Source organism: Colletotrichum lupini, chromosome 6 (assembly GCF_023278565.1).
Source record: "Colletotrichum lupini chromosome 6, complete sequence".
Lineage (NCBI taxonomy): Eukaryota > Fungi > Ascomycota > Sordariomycetes > Glomerellales > Glomerellaceae > Colletotrichum > Colletotrichum lupini.
In genome coordinates this window covers 1,196,897-1,216,834 of record NC_064679.1, presented here as the reverse complement: position 1 = coordinate 1,216,834, position 19,938 = coordinate 1,196,897, and the positions used below count along the sequence as shown (strand labels likewise).

The 19,938-nt window shown below is 54.1% G+C and overlaps 11 protein-coding genes across 11 annotated transcripts; 4 read left to right on the top strand and 7 right to left on the bottom strand.

Moving 5' to 3' along the window:
• Window positions 1–67: 67 nt before the first annotated feature.
• On the bottom strand, window positions 68–1,191 carry CLUP02_11840 (uncharacterized protein; the record flags this gene model as incomplete). Its single annotated transcript, XM_049290807.1, has 3 exons — window positions 68–296; window positions 410–603; window positions 709–1,191. 3 exons carry the CDS (start codon window positions 1,189–1,191, stop codon window positions 68–70), a joined length of 906 nt encoding a protein of 301 aa, XP_049147952.1.
• Window positions 1,192–2,357: 1,166 nt separating this feature from the next.
• On the top strand, window positions 2,358–2,912 carry CLUP02_11839 (YjfJ protein; the record flags this gene model as incomplete). The annotated part of the gene is made up of 2 exons (XM_049290806.1): window positions 2,358–2,469; window positions 2,563–2,912. 2 exons carry the CDS (start codon window positions 2,358–2,360, stop codon window positions 2,910–2,912), a joined length of 462 nt encoding a protein of 153 aa, XP_049147951.1.
• Window positions 2,618–3,028, bottom strand: CLUP02_11838 (uncharacterized protein; the record flags this gene model as incomplete). The annotated part of the gene is made up of 1 exon (XM_049290805.1): window positions 2,618–3,028. A coding segment is annotated over one exon (411 nt), but the record flags the coding sequence as incomplete, so codon positions are not given.
• A 386-nt stretch (window positions 3,029–3,414) lies between these two features.
• On the top strand, window positions 3,415–4,078 carry CLUP02_11837 (uncharacterized protein; the record flags this gene model as incomplete). Its single annotated transcript, XM_049290804.1, has 2 exons — window positions 3,415–3,484; window positions 3,600–4,078. The coding sequence occupies 2 exons, from the start codon at window positions 3,415–3,417 to the stop codon at window positions 4,076–4,078; spliced, it is 549 nt and encodes a 182-aa protein (XP_049147949.1).
• Window positions 4,079–4,244: 166 nt separating this feature from the next.
• CLUP02_11836 (uncharacterized protein) lies at window positions 4,245–7,136 on the top strand (the record flags this gene model as incomplete). The annotated part of the gene is made up of 2 exons (XM_049290803.1): window positions 4,245–6,915; window positions 7,003–7,136. The coding sequence occupies 2 exons, from the start codon at window positions 4,245–4,247 to the stop codon at window positions 7,134–7,136; spliced, it is 2,805 nt and encodes a 934-aa protein (XP_049147948.1).
• Window positions 7,137–7,224: 88 nt separating this feature from the next.
• On the bottom strand, window positions 7,225–7,731 carry CLUP02_11835 (uncharacterized protein; the record flags this gene model as incomplete). The annotated part of the gene is made up of 3 exons (XM_049290802.1): window positions 7,225–7,359; window positions 7,506–7,566; window positions 7,634–7,731. The coding sequence occupies 3 exons, from the start codon at window positions 7,729–7,731 to the stop codon at window positions 7,225–7,227; spliced, it is 294 nt and encodes a 97-aa protein (XP_049147947.1).
• A 148-nt stretch (window positions 7,732–7,879) lies between these two features.
• Window positions 7,880–13,110, bottom strand: CLUP02_11834 (uncharacterized protein; the record flags this gene model as incomplete). Its single annotated transcript, XM_049290801.1, has 4 exons — window positions 7,880–8,233; window positions 8,286–12,518; window positions 12,584–12,955; window positions 13,024–13,110. 4 exons carry the CDS (start codon window positions 13,108–13,110, stop codon window positions 7,880–7,882), a joined length of 5,046 nt encoding a protein of 1,681 aa, XP_049147946.1.
• An 8-nt stretch (window positions 13,111–13,118) lies between these two features.
• On the bottom strand, window positions 13,119–13,484 carry CLUP02_11833 (uncharacterized protein; the record flags this gene model as incomplete). Its single annotated transcript, XM_049290800.1, has 2 exons — window positions 13,119–13,299; window positions 13,363–13,484. Coding segments are annotated over 2 exons (303 nt in total), but the record flags the coding sequence as incomplete, so codon positions are not given.
• Window positions 13,485–14,937: 1,453 nt separating this feature from the next.
• CLUP02_11832 (uncharacterized protein) lies at window positions 14,938–16,971 on the bottom strand (the record flags this gene model as incomplete). The annotated part of the gene is made up of 4 exons (XM_049290799.1): window positions 14,938–15,116; window positions 15,405–15,577; window positions 16,116–16,537; window positions 16,600–16,971. The coding sequence occupies 4 exons, from the start codon at window positions 16,969–16,971 to the stop codon at window positions 14,938–14,940; spliced, it is 1,146 nt and encodes a 381-aa protein (XP_049147944.1).
• Window positions 16,972–18,033: 1,062 nt separating this feature from the next.
• Window positions 18,034–18,297, top strand: CLUP02_11831 (uncharacterized protein; the record flags this gene model as incomplete). The annotated part of the gene is made up of 1 exon (XM_049290798.1): window positions 18,034–18,297. One exon carries the CDS (start codon window positions 18,034–18,036, stop codon window positions 18,295–18,297), a length of 264 nt encoding a protein of 87 aa, XP_049147943.1.
• Window positions 18,298–18,393: 96 nt separating this feature from the next.
• On the bottom strand, window positions 18,394–18,810 carry CLUP02_11830 (uncharacterized protein; the record flags this gene model as incomplete). The annotated part of the gene is made up of 1 exon (XM_049290797.1): window positions 18,394–18,810. The coding sequence occupies one exon, from the start codon at window positions 18,808–18,810 to the stop codon at window positions 18,394–18,396; it is 417 nt and encodes a 138-aa protein (XP_049147942.1).
• Between the last annotated feature and the right edge of the window lie 1,128 nt (window positions 18,811–19,938).

Genomic DNA, 19,938 nt, shown 5'->3' with positions numbered 1-19,938 from the left:
TTTGAACTTGGAGGTATAGAGACGGGCTCACAATAACCCAAGTGACGAAGTAAAGACGAGCAGACTCTTAGATGGACACACAACCATTGGCGCTATCTTCAATAAAGATCCCACCGTAAATCAGACCCTCGTCCAGGTTACTGGATTGATACCCCGAGTTCACCACGTCATCGGTACCCGTGGGCTTCTTCAAGATGCCAATCTGGTACTGCCCGTCGCCGGCGAGATCAACCGGGACGACACCGCCCTGCCTCGCGAGCGGGTTGTTGCCCGCAGAGTACCATATCTGGATTGTACTTAGAGGCAGACCGTCAGCCAGAGGTTCTTTTTCGCAAAGCACCAAACGTGGTTTGATCAGTCATTCGAGGATGAACAGAGGGCCAGGAGGAGTAAGAATGGCTTAGCTCACTTGTCCAAAAAGTCCAACGTGAGCGCAAAGTTCTGCCACGACCCGTCCATCGCCATCGGCGTCGACCAGAGCAGCTCATTATCCCGATCCAACAGCTTGTACGTGTCTTTTGGTACCTCCGGCTGGCCGATGATGGTGCCGGTCTGGAAATTGAACTGATTCGCATCGTACGCCGCCGTCTCGTGCCAGACATTCTGCATTTACCAAAAGATTATCAGATCGAATGCCACCAAAGTATGCATTCGCGACTTGGCCTTGACATCCTCCGTCAATGGAGGCACCGAAAGAAGAAGACTCACAAGATACTCGTGCGTCAGATTCAACGGCCTCTCCAAATCCGACCTCGCACTGAAATGCAACGTCTTCACCCCCTCCCCCGCAGGACTCCCCTCATTCGTATCCTCCGCAAACAACAACCCCGCGCGCCGGAAGCCTCGCTGGTTCATGGAGACACTCGCATCGGAGATCGTGACCTCGAGAGGACGCTTCCTCTCCGCGACATCGAAGCGGGAGGACCGTGACCCGGGCCGAGTGGAGGCCGGAGCCGGGCCCGGCAGGAGGATGATATCCGACCAGGACAAGTTCGCGCCCTTCACGTAGTCTGGATTATACGGATTCCACCCACCGCCGAGGGCCGTGTCAAAGTCTTGAGGTGTCGCTTTGGCGGGGACGCGGCCGTCGAAGATGAGTGGACATTGGATCGTTGCGGCGGTACAGGGTGAAGGTGATGCCAGAGCGGAAGGGATAGCGAGGAGGATAGGGATGAGGAAAGGCGAGCGCATCGTATGTTTGGACTTGTGCGAAGTGAAAGGGCCGGCTTAATAGGAGGAAAACCTCTGGAGCAAGGTAGCGTTGGACATGTTAGGGTAAGTAAGTAAAGTGATATAGCTTAGTCAAAGGAGGAGGAAGCAACTCAGTTTGTCTGCTTTCCATGTGTTCTTCGAGAAGCTCGGTCGAATTCTCAAGTTGATGGTGTTCTTGATATGTCGACGGCGGCTACGTTCCGAGACGTTTGAGGCCAAGGGAGAAGTTGTTCCAGATTCCTAGAGAGGCTACAGCCTCGCAGGTGCCGCTTGCTCCTATGGTCCCATATAGCCAATGCTAAAAGTCCTTTGCCCACAGCTGGTACTTCAGTTGCAATTGATGATTGCATGAGATATCAAACCGAAAGCCAAACGCTGATGGCGTTTGTGAGATGGCTGGCCCAAAACTAGGACTGGCCAGTCTTGTGTTACCATGCAGTCAACGCGCTATCAAGCTGCAAGGCATTCATAACTTCCGGAAAGAAAGCAACAGTTGAAAGTCCAGAGATCAACCCGTCGCTGAGCTCATCGTCAACCTCAAGTCGATTACACAACACAGCCCCCGTGTAGAGAACATCGTTTGGGCAAACAGGGCTGAGTAGACCTTCATGAAAGATATCGATCAATGTCTCAAATCGCATCAGCTACTTAACCGTAGTTCGTCCGAGTGCAAAGTGGAAGAGACATTGCCAATTCCCGTCACGTGTGTCTCTGCCTAATGTCATCGGTGCAGATACGAAATACGATCCGGGGGACTCAGCCCCGGCTGCGTCCAATGGTGAGCTTCGGTGGGGTGCGCCGGATGGGGCCGTGAATGGCCGCTTGGTCGCTTGGCTGCTTGGATCCATTGCCCGGCGGTGATCGGCCTTGCACGGGATTGGAGCTGCTGGCCTCATAGTTGCTAGTCTTGGGAAAGAAGACATAAAGTTTGGGAAGTAAGGGAGCATGGCAACTGGATGCTTTTGATTTTTGTATAAAGTATGGGCTTACTGTCTTCATTCTCGGCGACCACCCTACTAGATTGCAGAGACGAACGGCCCTTTTCTCATACTCTCAAGGTATTGCAGCAGTGGGAAGAGAACATTTGAAATCCCAAGATTTTCGTCACCACAATTGACTTGAAGCCAAAATCACGAACAGTCATAATGAACTTCATGGGCAGAAAAAGCGACGTCAAGCAAGAAGACGTGGCCAACGTCCCGCCGGAGCTATCAGACCTGCACTGCTTCACAGAAACGGGCGGCGTCATCACAACCAGTACGTCCGCATCTTTACCCCATCACTTACCTTACCTTACCTTACCTTGTACACTCCACATACATACCTTACACAGCAGCGATACTTACACAGGGGCAGCAATGTTCGACATCCCCGGCTACCGCGTTACCCGCACCCTAGGCGCAGTCTACGGCCTCTCGGTGCGCTCGCGCAACATCGCCGCGAGCCTGGGCATGGTGATCAAGTCGCTTGCGGGCGGGGAGCTGCGGTGGTTCACGACGATGCTGTATAACTGTCGGAACGATGCGCTGGGGAGAGTGGTGAGCGAGTGTAAGCAGAGGGGGGGCAACGCGATTATTTGTTTAAGGTTCGATGCGTCGGATTTAGGCGGGTTCGCGCAGACGTGTGCGTATGGGACTGCGTGTGTCGTTGAGAAGGTTGAGGGAGGAGAAGGGGTTGCGCCGCAGCTTGCGGGGAGCTGAGAGAGTTTGTAGCACTGTAGAATGAGATGGGGTGGGAAGTGAAAGGAAAGGGGGAGAGGAAGGATGAGGTGAGGTTGTCGTGGGGGTTGAGCTTGGCAGGGTGAGATTTTTGTTTCACGGAGGATTGCGGTTGTGTGAGGTATTCTGAAATGGAGGCCTGAGGTAGCTGGGCAGAGGAGTTTTGATACCACTGCGTTGTAGTTGATGTTATTTTGAGAGGCAGCTGAATCGAAGACTTTGGCAAGTCAAACATGTTTGGATAGTCAAGTATAGACTGCTCTTATACGGAGATCATTGAAACAGTGATGGTCTGTTGTCGATGATCTGCAGTTGATGTCGTGATGTTCGTGCATTGACGAGGACCGGATGGATCGCAGATGAAGTTGAGATGAGAAACAATGGTTAGCCAATGTCTGAGTGAAGAATATGCCTCTCTCTTACTCAATTGAGATGAGAACATGGACCTGATAGACCTGCCTCATATGGAATATTTGGCTTGCAGATGGAAGGAACGAAGGTGCAGATGCAGCTGGTCTTGAGGTACAGTCAGGTACCTACCTTGAAATGGCAGGGTCCGAATCCCGCGATAAGGCAAGATAAGGACCGCTTAGCTAAGACCTGCTGCATTCGAGCAAGTAAACGAGACACCCGTAGCACCCTGCTAACTCCCCCCGGCTGGCTCCGAAGAACCATTGAAACGGGCCAAGCCCACTTGCTACCGCGCTCCGCATCCGTCTCCCACAGCAGTGGTACTCGACATCCAGGCCACCTCCGCCAGGGGACCCGCCACTAAACCCAAGCCAATGGATGCACCTGTGGACCACCCGCAAAGCTCCCCAGCCCAGCACCCCGATAGGTGTAATACCACCCAAGTGCTCTTTGTTCGTTCATTGACTCGCCTCCACGGCCTCGGCCTCGTCCACGTCCACTTCACGATCCTTCGCACCTACACAACTCTCCGACATTCCCCCTTCTCCTCCTTCACCCACGGGTCCTTCTCGTATCTTCTTGCGTGCTCGTCCTACCCTTCCGACGGCCCTCCTGCGATACCACCAGATACGAACCCTCCGGTCCATGGGGTGTCGTTGCGTCCTTTGATTTCCAAAAGAGGGCTGAAGCTGCCTCGAGACAGCATGCCGTTTCAAGTCACCGCGCAATCCACCTAGTTTCGATCCCATCTTTCTTTAGCTTTGCCATCTGCTGCCCTGCTGCCCTCTCGCCTTGGCGAAGCTTACCCCCCCGGACGGAAGAACCGAACCTACCGTCAAACCCTCCAGACCGACGAACTAATAACCACCCGACGAGACCTCTCCGTCTCCGTTCTCCGACACCATGGACCCAGCACCAAGCGCTTCCGCTGCACCCACCGCCGAGGACCCCAGGATGTCCCACGAATCATCCCTCTCGAGCGTTTCCACCACCAGCCTCGTCTTCGACCGACTGCACGAGCAAAATGAAAAGTCATACTCGTCTTCATCTTCCCAGAGACGGCGCGCCCCGTCCGCCTCGCGCCCCGCTTACGCCGACCACCCGGACGACGACGATGACAACGATTACAAAGAGTCCGACGCCAATGACCTCGAGACGGGGCCCTTTCTGGCGCCTACGACGGGCATGATGCGCCGTGTAGGCATGGACCGCGGGCTGAAGAAGGGGATATGCATACTCGCCGCCGCATTTCTCCTCGCATGGGGAGGTGCTCTGTTCGTCTTCTTGTCTCGCAAGTCATACCAGCACGGCAGTCAGGTCGACCACGACCCCTCTGCGACATCGCGCGGATCCGGCAAGCCGGTGACCTTGGACCAGATCATGACCGGCTTCTGGTCGCCCTACTCTCACTCAATAAGCTGGATCGAGGGGCCTAATGGAGAGGATGGCCTGCTGCTCGAGCAGGGTGCGCGAGGCAAGGATTATCTCGTGGTCGAGGACGTCAGGGCGGGCAAGCTGGACCGCCAGGTCTCCGCCGAGGTCGTCCAGAGTCGCACGCTCATGAAGAATCCTTGGATCAACGTTGGTGGTCGCCAAATGACGCCGTATGACGGCCGTCCGAGCAAGGACATGAAGAAGGTGCTCGTTTCGACCGATCGCAAGCACAATTGGCGCCACTCTTTTACCGCGCTGTACTGGATCTTCGACGTCGAGACCCAGACTGCTGAGCCTCTTGACCCCGAGCATTCTGACGCGCGTGTACAGCTTGCGACGTGGAGCCCCCAGAGCAATGCTATCGTTTTCACTCGGGACAACAACTTGTTCTTGAGAAAGCTTGACGGTGACAAGAAGGTTACGCAAATCACAAAGGATGGTGGCCCCGAGTACTTTTACGGTATTCCCGACTGGGTGTACGAGGAGGAGGTCTTTGCCAGTAACAGCGCTACATGGTACTCTCAGGATGGCAAGTATGTCGCCTTCTTACGCACCAACGAAACGGGTGTGCCCGAGTACCCACTGCAGTACTTCATGTCTAGACCCTCGGGCAAGGAAAAGCCCGCCGGCGAAGAGACATATCCGGACGAGAAGCGCATCAAGTACCCTCGTGCCGGTAGCCACAACCCCGTCGTAGACCTGCTCTTTTACGATGTCGAGCGTGGCGACGTTTTCGCCGTGGACATTGAGGGTGGTTTTGCCGATGACGACAGACTCATCAACATGGTCCTCTGGGCTAACAACAAGGTCCTCATCAAGGAGACCAACCGCGTCAGCGATATTATGCGCGTGGTGCTCGTCGACGTCGTGGCCCGGACAGGCAAGACTGTGAACACCATTGACGTTGGCAAAATCGACGGCGGCTGGTTTGAGATTTCTCACGAAACCCAGTTCATCCCTGCGGACCCTGCTAATGGAAGACCGGACGATGGATACGTCGACACTGTGATCCACGATGATGGCGACCACATTGCCTACTTCTCGCCCATGGACAACCCCGAGCCTGTCTACCTCACGGGTGGCAACTGGGAAGTCGTGAACGGCCCCTCCGCCGTCGACCTGGCCAACAACTTGGTCTACTTCGTGTCAACTAAAGAGTCCTCTATCCAGCGTCACGTTTACAGCGTCCACCTCAACGGCTCCGACTTGAAGCCGTTCACGGACACCAACTTTGAGAGCTACTACGACATTTCCTTCTCCAGTGGCGCAGGCTTCGGCCTTCTCTCGTACCTGGGCCCTAAGATCCCTTGGCAGAAGGTCATCAGCACTCCCAGCAACCCCACCAGTTACGAGCATGTCGTCGAACAGAATACACAGCTCGCCGAAAATGCAAAAAAGTACGAGCTTCCCATCCTCAAATACGGAACCATCAAAGTCGACAATGTCGAGCTCAACTATGTCGAGCGCCGCCCTCCCCACTTCAGCGAGAAGAAGAAGTACCCGGTCCTCTTCCAGCAGTACTCCGGCCCGGGATCCCAGTCCGTGAGCAAGAGGTTCTCCGTCGACTTCCAGTCCTACATCGCCTCGTCCCTCGGCTACGTCGTCGTCACGGTAGACGGCCGCGGCACCGGCTACATCGGCCGCAAGAACCGCGTCCTCATCCGCGAGAAGCTGGGCCACTGGGAGGCCATTGACCAGATCGCCGCCGCCAAGCACTGGTCCGCCCTCAAGTACGTCGACTCGGCCCGCATCGCCATCTGGGGCTGGAGCTACGGCGGCTTCCAGACCCTCAAGACGCTCGAGATGGACGCCGGCCAGACCTTCAGCTACGGCATGGCCGTCGCGCCCGTCACGGACTGGCGCTTCTACGACTCCATTTACACGGAGCGCTACATGCGCACTCCCCAGCTCAACCCGGACGGCTACGACCAGACGGCCATCTCCAACGTCTCCGCCCTCGCCGGCAACGTGCGCTGGCTGATGATGCACGGCGTCTCGGACGATAACGTGCACTACCAAAGCACCCTCACCCTCCTCGACAAGCTCAACCTCGAAGGCGTCGAGAATTACGACGTCCATGTTTTCCCTGATAGCGACCACGGTATTTACTTTCACAATGCGAACAAGATTGTCTACGATAGTGAGTCCAACCCCCCCCCCCCCCCCGTCACCCCAGAGGCCCCAACAGGACACTCGGAGAACCCATGCTAACCGCACCGCCTCCTAGAACTAAACAACTGGCTCATCAACGCCTTCAACGGGGAGTGGCTCAAGGTCGCCGATGCCAAACCAATGATTGAGCCCAAGGTGAAGGAGAAGAGGTCGAGCGTAGCCAAGCTTGACGGTGTACCAAAGTCCTAATTTTATCATCTGGTTTATTTAAAGATGGAGTTTTTGGAGCGATATCAAATTTTGTCAGTTTTTTTTGAAGCTATTGCGTTGATAGAATCTACTCGGGCGCATGCTCAACCGCAATCTCAAACCCGACAGACACATTGTATTGAATATGATGCTGAAGCAGGTTAATACCTCCTTGATGTGATGCCATTCTTGGGCTGTGGACTACCTGTTGCCCGTTCAGGGACTAGGGTTGGTAAAATGGGTTGGGACCGTGAGTCTTTGGTCCACGAGATACTTATATCAGGAGAAGCGCAGACGAGGCGATTCACATGAAAGCTTTGGCACACCATTCGTCATCAGAAAGAATCAACGTTAAAAGAACTATCATACAGTTTTGGGCTCGGGCGACAGGCTCGCGATATCCCTGAATCGGTCCAGCAATGGCAAGAGTCTAGCGTAGTGTGTGCACATAGGAAAAATAAGGCACCACCCCCATAGTTTCCCTTCGCGTAACACACTCCATCCGCCTGCCTAACATGCTCATCCATCCAGAGAGCAAAGAAGATACGATTACAGGAAGCCCTTTGGTTATCTCAACGCCATCGTCCGCGTTCATTGAATTTTGAAGGCGCAGGTGAGTAGACCCCACCAGCCGCCAGATACCTCATGCCGCCGAAAATAATAGACCGGGGATAAAACTGTGCGGCCCTATCATGTAGCCTCGCTAGAGGCACAAAAATCCAACCACGTTCTGGTGTCCTCATCTAGAATCCAAAGCCAGTAGGCTGGGGAGCGAAGCCGTTTGTCTGACCGTAGGGCGCGGGAGGAGCGCCCATACCGCCGGGACCGGCAGTGATCATGAGGCGGTTGCCGCCAAGGATAGGAGTGTTGGTCTCGTCCTTCTCTTGCTCCTTCTCCTTGCTCTTGCGAGCCTCGTTGTCGGCCTTGAGAGCGGCCAAGTCCTTGGTCTGCTGGCACAACATGTTGATCATGTAAGGCATGGCGAAGTCGGTAAGGCCGCTGCGCCAAGAAATCTCCAGGACCAAGTCGGGGCGGATGAGCTCGTAGCAAGCGTAGAGCATGCCGACGTAGCACTCACGGCTACCAATGTCGACGAACTGTGACGTGTTAGTATTCAATGCGTAGTCAAGTAGGATGAAAACAACTTACGTAGCGGAGCAAGTCCTCCACAACATCAGTCTTGCCTGAGATGGCAGCCGTCTCGATGGCATCCTTGAAGAGCTTGTCCTGCTTGGAGAGAGCAATGGACTTCTCCCAGCGCTTGTTCTTGCGGTAGATGCTGGCAGCGATCTGGCGGAAGAAGATCAAGTCGTGCTTCTCCAGACGAGAGGCAAGGTCGACGGGGTCGTAGTTGTCGTAGTTCTCCACAGAGTCGCGGAGGGTCTTGTAGTCCTCCTCCTCGATCAACAAGTCGTTGATGGCGTTGTTGACGGTGCGCTTGTTCTGAGTTTGGACGTTGACGAGGAAAGGCTTAATGAGCGGCAGGTTATCGCTCTTCTCGAACATCTTGACAACACGGTTGACGTCAATGCGGGCAGTAAGAGACTGGAGGAGGTCGGTGAGCAGGGATGGGTGCTGCTCGAGGTAGAAGTTGATGGCGCGGTAGTAAATCTCCAAGTTGGCCACCTTGACGACGATCTCCTTGAACTGCTGGTGCTCCCATGAGTTCTCAGGGCGCTCAATGACCGCCATAGCAGCGTTGTCGAATTCATCGTAGTGGTAGTAGCAGAAGACCAGCTCGGGCCAGAGGGCCGCCTCTTCGCAAGCACGGATGATCTTGGGCAGATTCATTCTGCTCCAGAAGAGCTTGAGATGCTCCATCAAGCGCTCAGGGTGGTACTTGGACAAGGCAATGCCAAGCTCGGTGAACATACCCATGTGGGCACGCTCAAGGCCAAGACCCTGCTCCAAGACTCCAATGAGCTCATCGAAGTAGCCGTTGCGCTCGTACTGCTTGACAAGGGTCTGCAATTGCTCGGCGTCAACAATGAGGTTGAGACCGCAGATCTGGGCAAGACGGAACTCCTTCTTCTCAACGCAGGCCTCGTGAACCTGCTTCCAGACCTTGATGTTGTTGGCCTTGCGAGCGCACTCAACTGCAGCCTGGTACTCCTCAAGGTGGACGAGGGTGGTTGCCAGCTTGGCCCAGTTGGAGATGCTGGTGAAGAAGATCTTAGAGGCCTGGTACAGACCTTGCTCATACGCCTTGTCACCAGACTCCTCGATGTTGGCAACGTTGGTACCGCGAAGGAAGTCCTCGAGCTCGCCGAGCTCATCCAGACGAGCGTAGCAGAAGGCGAGGGCAGTGTCGATGGCAGGCTCGCGCAGCGTCTTTCTGGCCATGCGGAGGTACTTGATAAGATCCTGGTCCTTGCCGGCGCGGGCAGCGGTCTCGATAACCTCCTCGTAGTTCTTGGGGTCATCGGCCTTGATGTAGGACTCGATAGAGTCAGTGACGCGCAGGCCATCAAGCTGAGCCTTGGCGACCTTGCTCCAAACCTCGGGCAAATCGACCTCCTCGGCGTAGGCTTGGGCACGGTCGATGCTAACGACGTTCTCTACCAAGACATCAACAGCGGAAGTCTTGTCACCAGTCTTCTTAAAGATCTCGAAGGCCTCCTCGTGGAGACCAACGTCGATACAGGCTGATGCAATGTCCGGCGCGCTGAAGTTGTCCATACGGTGGATGTAGTCCATAACTTTACCCTTGTCGGCCTTGGCAGCGGTGAACAGAAGCAAGTTCTGAAGGTTGGTGTTGTCACTGAAAGGTGACGGCTCGAGAACAATCTTCTCAAGCAGCTCAATGAGCTCAAGAGGAAGATCGCAGGCAAGGAAGGCGGCAACAGCCTCGGAGACCTTGGAGGGGTCGGTGGACTCGGGAACCGCGGTGGCGGTCACTTGGTCAATCACGGAACGGCGATGAATGTTGTTCTCACTGAGGACGAAGGTCCACAGCTCGCGGTCAGCCCGCTCGAGCAGGTATCGAGCTTGGTTGCGGTACATGCCGTTCTCGTTGGTAATGTTGACGAGCTCAAGGTCGTTCTGACCCTTGGAGTAGGCGATGAAGGCAAGGTTGGGGTCACGCTTCTCACAGTATTTACCGACGCTGAGGGTGTCATACTGGTCGTTCTCCTTGAGGAACTTCTCGGGGTTGTTGTTCGAGTCAATGTAGATCTTGGCAAGAGCATTGAACACGGCCTGCTGCTGGTTGCCGGCAGCAAGAGTAGCCTCGAGGAAGGGGAGAAGAAGCTTGAGACGGTTGCGAGACTCAACCTCGGACACGAGCTCATCGATGGGAATAGAGGCGGGGTTGACGGTCGACAGCAAGTTCTTGATGATGCTCTCATCGCAGTCAACATCCAACAGACCACCGATGACGGCGGGAGTCCGACTGGGGTTGACACGCTGGACGTAAGTCTCGATGGACTGGAACTGCTGCTGCTGGTACAGGTAGAGAACCAAGTCGTGGACGAAGTTGAATCTGTCGCAGACGATGATAAGAGGCAGCTGCTCCTGAAGTCTGGCTTCCTTGAGGAAGTTCTTGACCTTCTCGGCGTTGTAGTAGTTGCTGTCTCTGCAGATACGCTCAACCTCGTTGAACTGGCCCATCTTGGTAGCAGACTCAATGTACTTGAAGTGAACATCGGGGTCCTCTGAAAGGTTGACAATGCTGCCAAGGTAGTAGAAGAGACCCTCAGCAGTCTTGTACTTCTCGAAGAGATCAATCAGGCGCACGGGACCCAGCAAGTCGGAGTACTTAGTGGCGATCTGGACCACCGCTTGCAGGTTCTGGCGGATGTTGTGCTTGATCATGGCATCCAAGCAGTCCAGAGATTGCTCAACGGACAGCTTGCCAAAGAAGCCGGTCAACCAGTCGATGTTGAAGTTGGGGGTGGCGGCAATGTTGATAACGACACGCTTGACGGCAGCGGGGTCCTCGTAGAGCTCCAATGCCTTTTGGGCCAAACCGACCTGTTCACAAAGTGTCGCGATGCGAGTCTTATCAAAGTGAGAGAACATGTCATTTCCAAGGATAGCATCGGCAACCTGGGGAGCATTCATCAAGTTCATCTCCAAGAGACGAGTCTGAAGGTGACCCTGGTCAGGTCTGTTATCCTTGAGCGCATCCAGCAAGAAAGCCGTAGCTTGCTGGATCATGCCCTGAGACTGGAAGATGTCGACCACTCTCTCGATATCGACTAGGGAACCGCCCTCGTTGTTAGCCAAGGCTGTGGCGAACTCTGCACCCTTCTCCGGGTTGACACGAACGATGTGCTGGAGGAGTTGGACGTAGTCGGGCTGGTAGTTGGCCTGGGTGGCATAGGGCAGGATCTTCTCGAATTGACCCGTCTCGGCAAAGCCAGCAACAACCTTGTGAGGGATGTTGGCCTTGAGATAAAGAGTGAGAGCCATGTTCAGGTCGTGAGGGCGGACAAGGTCACCGAGTCTCTCGGACGCAGTCAACTTGCCCTCCTTTTGCCATTTCTCCAACAGGTTGAGACGGTTTTGAGCGAGAACGGGCTGTGCAAGCTCAATAGACTCGTGCTCGTTCAGGGCTCCCTTGTCGAGCAAGAGGCCAAAGTATTGCAGGACAAAGGACATTTGACCAGGTTGCTGGGGGAGCGACTTGAATCTCTCGATCGTCTCGGCGGTTCGAAGGAATTGTCGGGGAGAGTTGGCCGCGATCTTGGCAGCATCCATGAACTGACCGCTGTTGAAGAGCTGCTCGAATTGACGAGCATACAGATTATCAGCACCGGGGAGGCCAGCTCGTGATGCCATCTTGATAGCCATATCGGTGTTGGCCGGGTTCTGAAGGAGGTAGGGGATAACGTTGGCGTCGTCGATCGAAACGAAGAGCACTTGACCCTTGCGGTTGATGCCCACAATACCGCGAGACTCGTTGTCGGGGCAGGTGGTGAAAATGGTATCGCTGGAAATTCGGTTCATGAAGATGCAGGCGGCGGTCTCGAGGTCGTAGACGTGGATGAATCCGTACTTGGTGACCATGAAAATGACACCGTACTTCTGCGACACCTGCATAGCCACGGGGAAATCGCTGACGGCTTCGGGAGGGAAGAAGATGTCGACGGCCTTCTTCTGGAATACGGGGTTTGACTCGGCGTGGTCGACCTCGACGATGTGAAGCTTCGCGCCAGTAGCGGTTCTCACAGCAAAGGTGAAGAGCTTGGTGTCAGCAGGAGCACCCTCCAGGCGCAGCGAGCCGAAGGCCGCAGCGTGACCCTCAATGGCCTGGCTAATGCCACGGTCCTTGGAGTACAGCTGCATAGCGCCAACGACGCGGCCCTGCTGTTGCGAGATACCAACAACCACCATCCACTTGCCCTCGGCGTTGGTTCGGTAGTTGATGATTTGGCAACCCTGGTTAATAGTATTTAGTAGACAGTTCGGTGACATGCGGAGGATAGAGGAAGCATTGCACTCACGTTGAGGTTAGCATTGCGCTTGAAGACCTCGACAGGCTGGGCCTGACTGGGGTCGTAGACGTCCCAATGGTAGACTGCTGAATCTGTAACCAGGCCCAAAGTGGTCTCGCTGATCCACTTCCAGTACTGGACGTCCTCGTTCATTGTGGTAGACTTGAGTTTCGCCTTCTTCTCAAGATCGAAGATCTGCAGTGTTCTCGATTGCGCCTTGAGGGCGATGACTTGACGAGTCCAGTGCATGATGGCACTGTCGGCCTTGATGGGGCGCCGTGTGACATTGTTGCCGTTCTTGAGATCGACGATGACAACTTCGGGTTGGGCAGCTTCGTTCTTCTTTTCCCGAATACAGACATAAGAGTCTGACTCGAGTGTCTGGAAGAGAACAAGTCAGTCATGATGATGCCATTGAGCAGGGAGATGGTCGGGCGGTGATGGCTCACGCAGGAGTTGAAGCCGATGGAAGCGTCCTCGACACCGGCAGTCTGAAGCTGGATCAGCTCCTGGAACTTGATCGGTAGTGGCGCCATGACTGGCGTTATGTGTGACAAGAAGCTTCCAGAGACCAAGTTGCGCTCCTTAGCTGGGTTGTGTCAGTTCGCGGATTCGAATCGCGCAGCTGATCGGGTGTCGCGGGATTTCGTGGATACGGCGGCGTGGATGTCGTGTATTTGGGAGAGAAAGGAGTAGGAGCTGGGGATAGCTTCCTTGCGACCCGACTGAATGCGCACAAGGCAATTAATACAGGGAAACAAAGAGCGGTAAAGAGGAGACGTAAAGACGGGGTAACGATGCACCTCGCAGTGATGACAATCTGCTGGGCAAACGGTGATGGTGGTGTTTTGTTTGGGGCGGCGGTGGTGGTGGTGGTGGTGGGAGGAATGGGAATGGGAAAGATGGGTACGGGATACGTAGTTCGCTTGTGGTGAGGTGGAAGGTTGGAGATTATTTTAGGTGCAGTACCTTACGTTGCCTGTTCGGTTCGTTCCTGCCAGTCCAGTGCCAGGTTGTTGCGCACTGAGCCAGGTGCGCGACGCCTAAAGTCTGTGGTTTGCTGCCAGCTTTCCACCCTCACTGCTTGCCTTGCTGGCCAGGCGTGCCAGGCTTGCTTGCTCCTGCCGGTCTTTGCTGTCTTCAGCCAAGTATCCACCCATCTGGACCGTGCACTTGTCTCTTCAACCTTCACTGGCTGGATGGCCATGGGCCTGTCACGTGGCTATCTTGCTATGGTGTCCGTTTCCAGGTTCCTGACCGGAGGCATGTTTGACCGGATGCGGGATGACATAAGCGACTAATCACCTCCCGTGTCCGGCGACCCGACCAGCCTACCTTAGCCCGGGAGCCTATTTTGGGTCCCGGGTCATGAACACATACGCAGTATGGCAAGGTAATGAGTACTGATGTACTAGGCACACAAGGCAAGGGAGTGTGAGAAGTCTGTAGATGTGGTGTTCAGAGTCATGTCACCTACTTCACTGAAAATCACTTGCCCAGATTTTAATCATCTTGCAAGAATTCTGTCACATTCGCAAACTCAACGCAATTCACCATCCGCCCTTTCTTTGCGGAACATCTCGACTCCAAGCTCAATTGATGACTCGTATCTCAAATTGCCATGCCGACTACAATTTTGTCGGCATCTTTATGAATGAACGGTACTTCACAGCAAAATCATGTGCCCGAACCATAGAGCAAACCGAGGTTGGTCAGGACCGTCACTAGACCGGGGTCAGCCACTTCGCGAAAGTTCCGTCGTAGTTAAGCGTTGAGCCTTCACTTTGCCTCCAGCAGGTACGAGGGGATCACTGTAGCGGTAGGTGACAAAGCTCCAAGTGACAGGTGGGAGTGGGCTGCCCGGGATTAGTAGAGTAACAGGGTGGCGGGATGCCTCTAGTCGATGGTGCTATTAGTGCCTGGTAGATTTTTGAGGATAACGAACTCAACTCACCTGCGATAACCGAGCTGAACTTCGTTCTATTTTCAAGTGTCTGGATCATGTACCACCCAACATCTGCTTTGAAACGTTCGCTCTGGCCTATAGCGCCAAGGCAATGTTTGACGATAATCGACCACTCCTCCGGGTCATCACCATCCCATATGGTGTCAAATTTGGCGGAGCCTGGGCAAAGGTCCACGGGCTCGGCTGGGCTGATGTCCGAGTGACGCAACCAAGCTTGACCATTGCCTGCGCAAACATCTGTCTGAACCCCCAAAGGGCGCAAAGTTTACGCCGGGCAAGGAGTTTGTACAGGCTAGTAATGTGCCTTTCGAGCAGTGCTGTTCGGTCCTCTAGCAGCAACTGTCGCAAGTGAAGAGATACTGCGCAGCGAAAACGCTTGATACAGCGAAGACCGAGCTTAAATGACGTAGATGAGTTCGGTAGTCATGTCGGACGCCGATCGAACACTGGCATGCGGATGTTTAGGGAAGGTTCCCGTCACGAGTAAGCTCATGATGAGGCCAGAGGCATCAGCATCTTCACTTAGAAAATCGTACTCGCGAGGCAGCGGCTGTTCCTTCTTCCAAGGGTCTCGTCCTAGGCTAAAAATGGGAAAGTTACGAAAATTCTGTGCAACGATGGGTTCCGGAATAGAAAAGCGAATCCTCTCCGTAGCTGACGTGAAGTAGATTGTGAGGTGCTCGGCATTATGCGGAAACCAATACCTTGAGAAACATCAGTTGACACGCGACTAAGGTATTCCGTAGATATGATCGACTTGCAGTAGCCATGAGAGGTGATCAACGTATGTGTTCTCCATATGACTGGGAGACGTCTACGAAGCGAGCCAGACGCGATTTCGATATGGAAACTAGCGGGAGAGACTTACCTTGACGTCAAAAGAAGCTCCGCTGAGCTTCAAAGCCCCTGTATCCGGGCCAACTCTCTCGTACGCGCCGAAGGCCCAGCTGTAGGTCGTCGGGTCTTCAGGTTCTATATCCATATCGTTGATGGTGTTGCTCGATTCACAGGATTGGGAGGCATGACTGATGTGATCTCTACAGAATCATCGAAAGGCACGAGGGAAAGATGGAAAAACCATAGTGGGATTCATCTTGGGATCTTGGTGATGCTGACATATTCAATGCTCGGGAGATGTGCATGGGTAAACGGGGTAGAGAAAACGGGGGTTTGGAAGAAGCTAGAAGAGAGGTTTCGGCGGAAGCAAAGTGTGATTCGGGAGAAATGTCTTATATGATGGTGAACTCATTTTACTGGAGGGTTTCGTACCCAATCCTCTATCTGGCAAGTGCATATAAGGACTTTCTTACAATATTCGAGACAAGCTGCCTGGTCATGAGACCTGGGATCTGCGTACCACAAGGCAGCGGCCCGTTTGGATAAATGTCGCGCGTATTCAACGCAGGGCAGCTGCGAACAAAGGTAAGATAGGATGAACGTTCTCTTACGTGGATGCTGCATGTTGCATTCTCAAAGTGCATTGGCATATTCCACTTGACTCTGGGAACGCCGCCAGCGATATGCGACAATGCGCCAACGCCGAGCCCAGGGGTCGGGTCCGTTTACATGAGCAACCTCCAGGCACCAAGAAGCAGAGCGGCGAAACCGGTACACACTCCCATCAGCCACTGCAGCGTCTGGAACTTGACCTGCTCAAGCTTCTCGCGCAGCGCCGCCACCTCCTGCTCAATCTTTGTTTCCGTCTCCTTGATCTTGAGCTCCTGGCCGACAGCCTCCTCGCGGATGCGACCCTTCTCCAGGTTCAGGTCCAGGCGGACACTGGCCTGCGTCCTGCCGATCTCGTCGCGCAGCCGGGAGCTCAGCTTCGCAATGTCGTTGCCGAGCTTCTCGTGGGACGCGCGCGTCGTGCTCGACTCGGTGCTATCGGCGGACAGGAGTTCGGAGCGCAGCTTGGCAAAGTCGACCTTTTGGGTGTAGGTCGCCTTGGCGGCGTCTTCGCGGAGGACCATGGTTCGGGTGAGGTTCTGTATGCTGCCCTGCTGTTAGAAGGGATAAATATGCTAACTAAGGGCGCTGTCGCATGCCTTTCTTGTATTACATCGTTCAGGACCTTCATCGTGGCCTCGGCCTGCACTTCCGTGAAGCCCTCGCTCTTCATCCGCTGGACGAACTTCAAGGTATCAAAGTGGTGGTCTCTTTGCCTTGAAGGAGTCGCATGGAAGGACCTCGTGAGGCCCGGGCTCGCCAGTATAGAGGCGCGCTCGGTCTTGAAGCCATTGCTGCGGCATCTGGATGGTAAATTCGAATCGTGGAAAGCACTGGTTCGGGTGTGCATCCGACGGCGCGAGCTCGGAGGGAGTGCCGAAACAGGCCGTAGGGCTTGGGATGCTGTCGCAGGACCAGTCCAGCTGAGTCTAGGAAGCAGGAACCTCGGAAGGGCGTCTACGGCCATTGCTGTCGGTTTGGCCATCTTGTGTGTATGTGTGGTTTTGTTGTGTTGGTGTTTGGAGAAGCAATCTCCAATCCCCAATCCCAGGGGAGATTATCTTGGTGCTAGCAGCACGGGCGGGAGATTGGGAATGACTAGCACCCAGTGACGGCATGTCGTTGCAGCCGACCCACTGGGGAGCGCAGCTTGCCGAAGACCGGCCGCGGGTGTCAAACACTTGGAAGGCAGGGGGGCACCGTAAAGGAAGGACCCTTCTTTCCTTTCATTCCCAGTCTTCCTCGTGCCCGCCCATTTGGGTCGTCCAGTCGGGTTGTGTTGATTGGCTGCCTGAGGCACGGACCCTGCCAAAAATTTCGGCGCACTACAAAACGCGGCCTACGCAGCGCATCTTTACTCTGTTTTCCTCCTTTCTTCTTCATTATTGAACAACGCAAAATAAAACATTCATGTTCTCGTGAAAACAAATGTCTGTTGAGAGGTTCGCTCTTCTGCTGGACCCAGGACCATCGGACACGGAGATCGAAATGGAGAAGGAAGCGAACAATCTTGGGTGCGGTGCCCCTCGGCCTACGGGCACGTGAGGGGGACCGCAATGATTGAGCGTACATGCATTCGCCCATCGTAAATACTCGATGGTCACTCTTGATGAGTAGAATTGCCTGCCTTGTAGCATGGCCCATGTGAAATGCACCGGCTTATCAGGTTTTCCCAGATCCTGGAATCTTGTCACATTAAGTGCCGTGACAGCTCAAGCTTGGGCTCTGCTGTCGCCCGTGTGCTCAACGCAAGATATAGCATCCGCTCTTTCCTGACTCGAGTGTTGATATTGTCGTAGAGGTTGCTCGAACCCATCTCTGTGAAACTCGGTATGGGCTCGCAAAACATCATGGAGATGCTGGACAATCCGCACTAGCCCGCAGGCACTTTACGTTGCTAGCAGACAAGATATAATGCCCATTCTCGGGAAGCCATTGCTCCTTCACCGAGACGACCGTCTCAATCATATAGGTACCGACTGTCTACCCCTTGTCATCTCGCGGAGACGGGGAGCATACAACTTGAGGCCCGACCACTATTAAACATATGCAAAAGGCGTCGAGAGGTCCTTTCCTCCATCGCCTATACCATTTTGAAACAAAAGACGATATCCTGAGTCTCATCGGCGGCAAGTCGCCTGTTACGAGAAGAGGAAACAATGGGAGTCTATATTTGTTTTCGTGTTCAGGTTATTGCCGTTTTTGTCCACCTCTTGCTTTGTTGACATCGCCTTGGATGCCGGCTCGATGGCAAAGATTTGAAAAACTTGTATGCGAGGGAAGAAAATTGGCTTCATCAAAGTTGATGTGAAGATTCGGCAGTAGTTGCTGTGGAAATATGGTCGGTCAGACGTCTCGTATCAACGAGATGGCGAATCTCAAGCATACATACCTCTCGGCAACGGCCTCAACATCGCCCTCCCAGCACGGCTGCCGATGATCTTCCTATCGCGCCAAACCCCCTCAGCCTCCGTGGCACGGCGCGAAACGGTCTCGGCCGCGACGTGGCCGAGCTCGTTGAGCGCGCGCTCGGCCCGGAACGCGGAGCCGCCCCAGGGCGTGGTGGGCGTGGGAGGCGAGGGCCTATGGCGAGGTTGATAGTGAGGTTGATAGCGAGGTCGTCCTTTGCGAGAGCGAGGTCGTCCTTTGCGAGGGCGAGGGCGTTGGCGGTGATGGTCAGTATGGCGAAGAGTGAGAGGTCCTCCGTGAAGGACAGCACGAGGACCTTGTGGGGAGCGCGTCGGCAGATGTTTGAGAGAGGTGGTTCGATGGAGAGGTCATCGGGCTCTAATCGGTTGAGTTTCAGACTCGTTGCGATTCTCATGTCTGTTGATTGTGTGCTCGCTTGGATGTGAAGTGCAATGAATGGGAGGAAAGCAAGAGAGCTAGGTCTAATTATTGTACTTTTAGATAAGCATTCACAACTTGGCTTCATAGTCAGAGTCTTCGGATCCTGGTGTCTTCGCCATAATGAAAGGTCTTCATCGAGAGATACTTTCGTGGGTTCACAATCTTTGGTGTTGATGAGTTCTGTTCTGGACTTTGGCAGCAAGCTAAACTCGGCAGACGCCCTTACAAATACCAGTGAGGTTTCTTGGTCCTCTCGAACAGAACACAAGAGACTTGCTAATCTTTTTCTCCCTTTTCCATGGGGATACAGACGGTAGTGAAAAGTAGTTCGAGGACACAAACATTGGGAAATCCAGCACAACATTGGACTGAGGACGATAGAGTTCGGAATCCGAGGTGACAGAGAGTCGAGTGACTCAAATCCCAACCATGCAGCGAAGCCTCAAGTCTTTCTTTGGCGACAGTAGAAGGCTCTGGTCACAGTTAATAGACAATGGCGGATATTAGGTCGTGGTTTGGAAGCGGCAAGGTTTGTGCTAGGTCGGCCATTGTTATACCAGCTGTTGTGCTCATGAACTTCCTCAACAAGGGCACAGCGGGGAGCAAGGTTTGGGTTAGACGTGTGCATCTAGGCATTACTTCAAGAGAATGGTTGCGTCTTATTGCATCGGCAGGTAAACGCTTTCCAAAGACAGTGTAACGACGCAGTCGATGTAGGGATTGGGCGTTGGTAAGGTCAAACGTACCAAAGGAGTAAGGGGACCCATCACTTGGTGACGAGGGATAGAGACAGGTAATAAAGCAGGGGCCGTAAAGTAGGCGATGGGACTCTCATGTTACACATCTACGTTCGACGAAGAGCCAAGCTGATCATCAAGACGAGTCCATGAAAATGCGACTCTTCATTGCTTGGAACTGAAGGGATTCGAGAATCACTTCAACATCTGTTCCACTAAAACTAGATCCTCTTTATCTTCTCAAGCTTCAAGGTGAAGTCTAGGAATAGCACACTCCAATATAGACGAGAACTCTTCCAAGCTCTCGAGAAGATTTGCCTGGGGTTTTGGAGAGTCACCGTCAACGTCCCAAACCCTTGCTTCCC